Source organism: Argopecten irradians, chromosome 2 (assembly GCF_041381155.1).
Source record: "Argopecten irradians isolate NY chromosome 2, Ai_NY, whole genome shotgun sequence".
In the NCBI taxonomy this organism is placed as follows: Eukaryota; Metazoa; Mollusca; class Bivalvia; order Pectinida; family Pectinidae; genus Argopecten; species Argopecten irradians.
In genome coordinates, this window is record NC_091135.1 from 50,803,608 (window position 1) to 50,805,894 (window position 2,287).

Genomic DNA, 2,287 nt, shown 5'->3' on the forward strand with positions numbered 1-2,287 from the left:
CCGGGGGCCTGAGGGGCGGGGTCAAAAGTGGTCAATTTCCATATAAATGACTTTTTCTCTGCAACTTAACATGGGATTACGCTCATAATGCAATGGTTACATCCTTATAGGGTTTGGATTCAAAATTTTGCAAATGATGGGGCTGACCCCCCGGGGGCCTGAAGGGTGGGGTCAAAAGGGGTCAATTTAGCTATTTCCATATAAACGACTTCTTCTCTGCAACTAAGAATGGAAGAGCACTTATAATGCAATGGTAGCATCCTTATAGGGTTGGGATTTGAAATTGTACAAATGATAGGGCTGACCCCCGGGGCCTTAGACGGCAATAGATGCGAGGTCAAAAGGTCAATTAGGCTACTATTTTCATATAAATTACTTTGTCTCTGAACCTATGTATTGGATAGCATATTTGTATGGTATCAATAGCATCATTGTATGGTTGTGATTCAAAATTAAACTTTGGGAGTCAATTTTGCTTATTTTTCTAATTGTCTGAGTCTTGTGATAATTACTAACAAAAAACCAGGTGAGCGATACAGGCCCTCAATAGTATGTTTGCACAAAAACTAATTTTGCACTTTTAACAGAGCACGTTTTTTCCTTCTTTCGTTCTCCTTCTTCATCTTTTCCTCTTTGTTTTCTTTTGCCTCTTTTTTCATTTCAATTACTGCTGACGAAGTCAACAGACGATGAGTAGTAATTGCTTTACTTTTCTTGTTGTGTTTCGTGTCTGAATTGGACGATTTGAAATTTTCAGGTGAAAAAATTGTATCTATTTCTGTGTTCCAGTTTGTCGTTGGAATCTCTGCAACACCGTTTTCGTCGGCAGTGGCAATGATTTCCGCCCTTCCAGAGTTTATCAGATTTAGTAAGTGTGCTGGATCATCTAACGGAGTGGGCATAAAATCCGGAATAGATGGTGCATGAATGACGACATCATCTGCCGAATAAACGTCGTTGGGAGAACTGATAGACGCAACTGCTGTTGCGATCTCGTCATCAAAAATATTCATGCTGTAGTCATCTAATGAAAACATTCCTTGGCATGCTATAAGATAACCCCTTGCGACGGAGTGACATTATCGAGACTATTGTCGCCAAGCTCTAACATCGCCGCAGCCGCAACATCGAGAGCATCTTGCGAGCATACATACTCTTGTTGCTGACGTTGCTGTTGAAGTTGAGATGCTTTCGGCGATGGACTTGTCAAAGGGAATTGAAGGCAGAAAGGCAGACTCTGGGATAGAATTGGGGTTTAGAGGGAAGATACCACATCCTCTGAATCCGCTGATTATGTTCTCTCTAGTAACTCCATGCTCCCATGCCTGCCGAAAAATTCCAGAAAATGTCCATTTGTTTATGAGATTGCATGGCGCAGAAGCCCGGAATTCCGAACAAAGACGGTTGTAATGTTTGTTGAAGGGAAAAAACACTGATCGATCAAGTGCCTGAAGGAAGTGAGTTGTGTGGGGAGGAAATGCGAGAATGAAGATATTTTCTTGCTGAGCAAGCTCTAACAAGGTAAGAGACTTGTGCGAGCCATGGTCATCTAAAAGGAGTAGCTGTGGTCTTTCTGGTCCACAGTTCTTCAGGAACACCGATCGAAACCAGTGCTCTGCTATCTCCTCATTCATCAAAGCCCTTTCTTGGAATGTCCAGATGGTATCAGCAGGGGCCTCGGCACAATTATAGCCGTAAACACATTTTGGTGTCTTGCCGCGGACAATAAGCATGGGAGGCATTTTATCGCCTGTAGCATTCACACATGCAATGACAGTTATATTTGTCCGGCCGTTTCCGGTCCTCCCCACAACGTTCTTTGAACCTTTTCTAGCAACAACACGAGTGTGGGGGGGGGGGGGGGGGGGGGGGGGGGTGTTCCAAGTTTTTGCCAGTCCCATCACAGTTCCATATTAACTTGGATGGTTAGCGATGTTCAGCTCAGCGACTATTTTGTTTAATTAAGATCTTGAAAGTACTTGTTAACAACGGTTGTATTTAACATTCGCGCTCTTACACTGCCGAGTTTTTTCTGGCTTTCTCAAGGACAGCTCCGGGTGACGATGCCTTAATCCATCCCACACGTGTTTGGAAGGGATAGTGTTCTTAAACCCAGTAACTTTCGCCTTTTTGCAAAGGATGCCAATTTTGTGAAAAGCTGCCGGCGAGACACTCCAAAGCCCTTCTCCGCACTCTTGGCAACAGTTTCAACAATTTTAGTCTCTATTTCAATTGGAAGGATGCTATTCCTACCACTCTTGGCATAAAGGTAAGTTTTGCCTGACAC

At 43.5% G+C, this 2,287-nt stretch overlaps 1 protein-coding gene across 1 annotated transcript; it reads right to left on the reverse strand.

The window, feature by feature from the left end:
* Positions 1-1,088: 1,088 nt before the first annotated feature.
* On the reverse strand, positions 1,089-1,742 carry LOC138316704 (uncharacterized). Its single transcript, XM_069258364.1, has one exon. The coding sequence runs from the start codon at positions 1,740-1,742 to the stop codon at positions 1,089-1,091; it is 654 nt and encodes a 217-aa protein (XP_069114465.1).
* Between the last annotated feature and the right edge of the window lie 545 nt (positions 1,743-2,287).

Coding starts and splice junctions, on each gene's coding strand:
- LOC138316704 (XM_069258364.1), bottom strand. CDS start 1,742: ATGCCTCCCATGCTTATTGTCCGCGGCAAGACACCAAAATGTGTTTAC.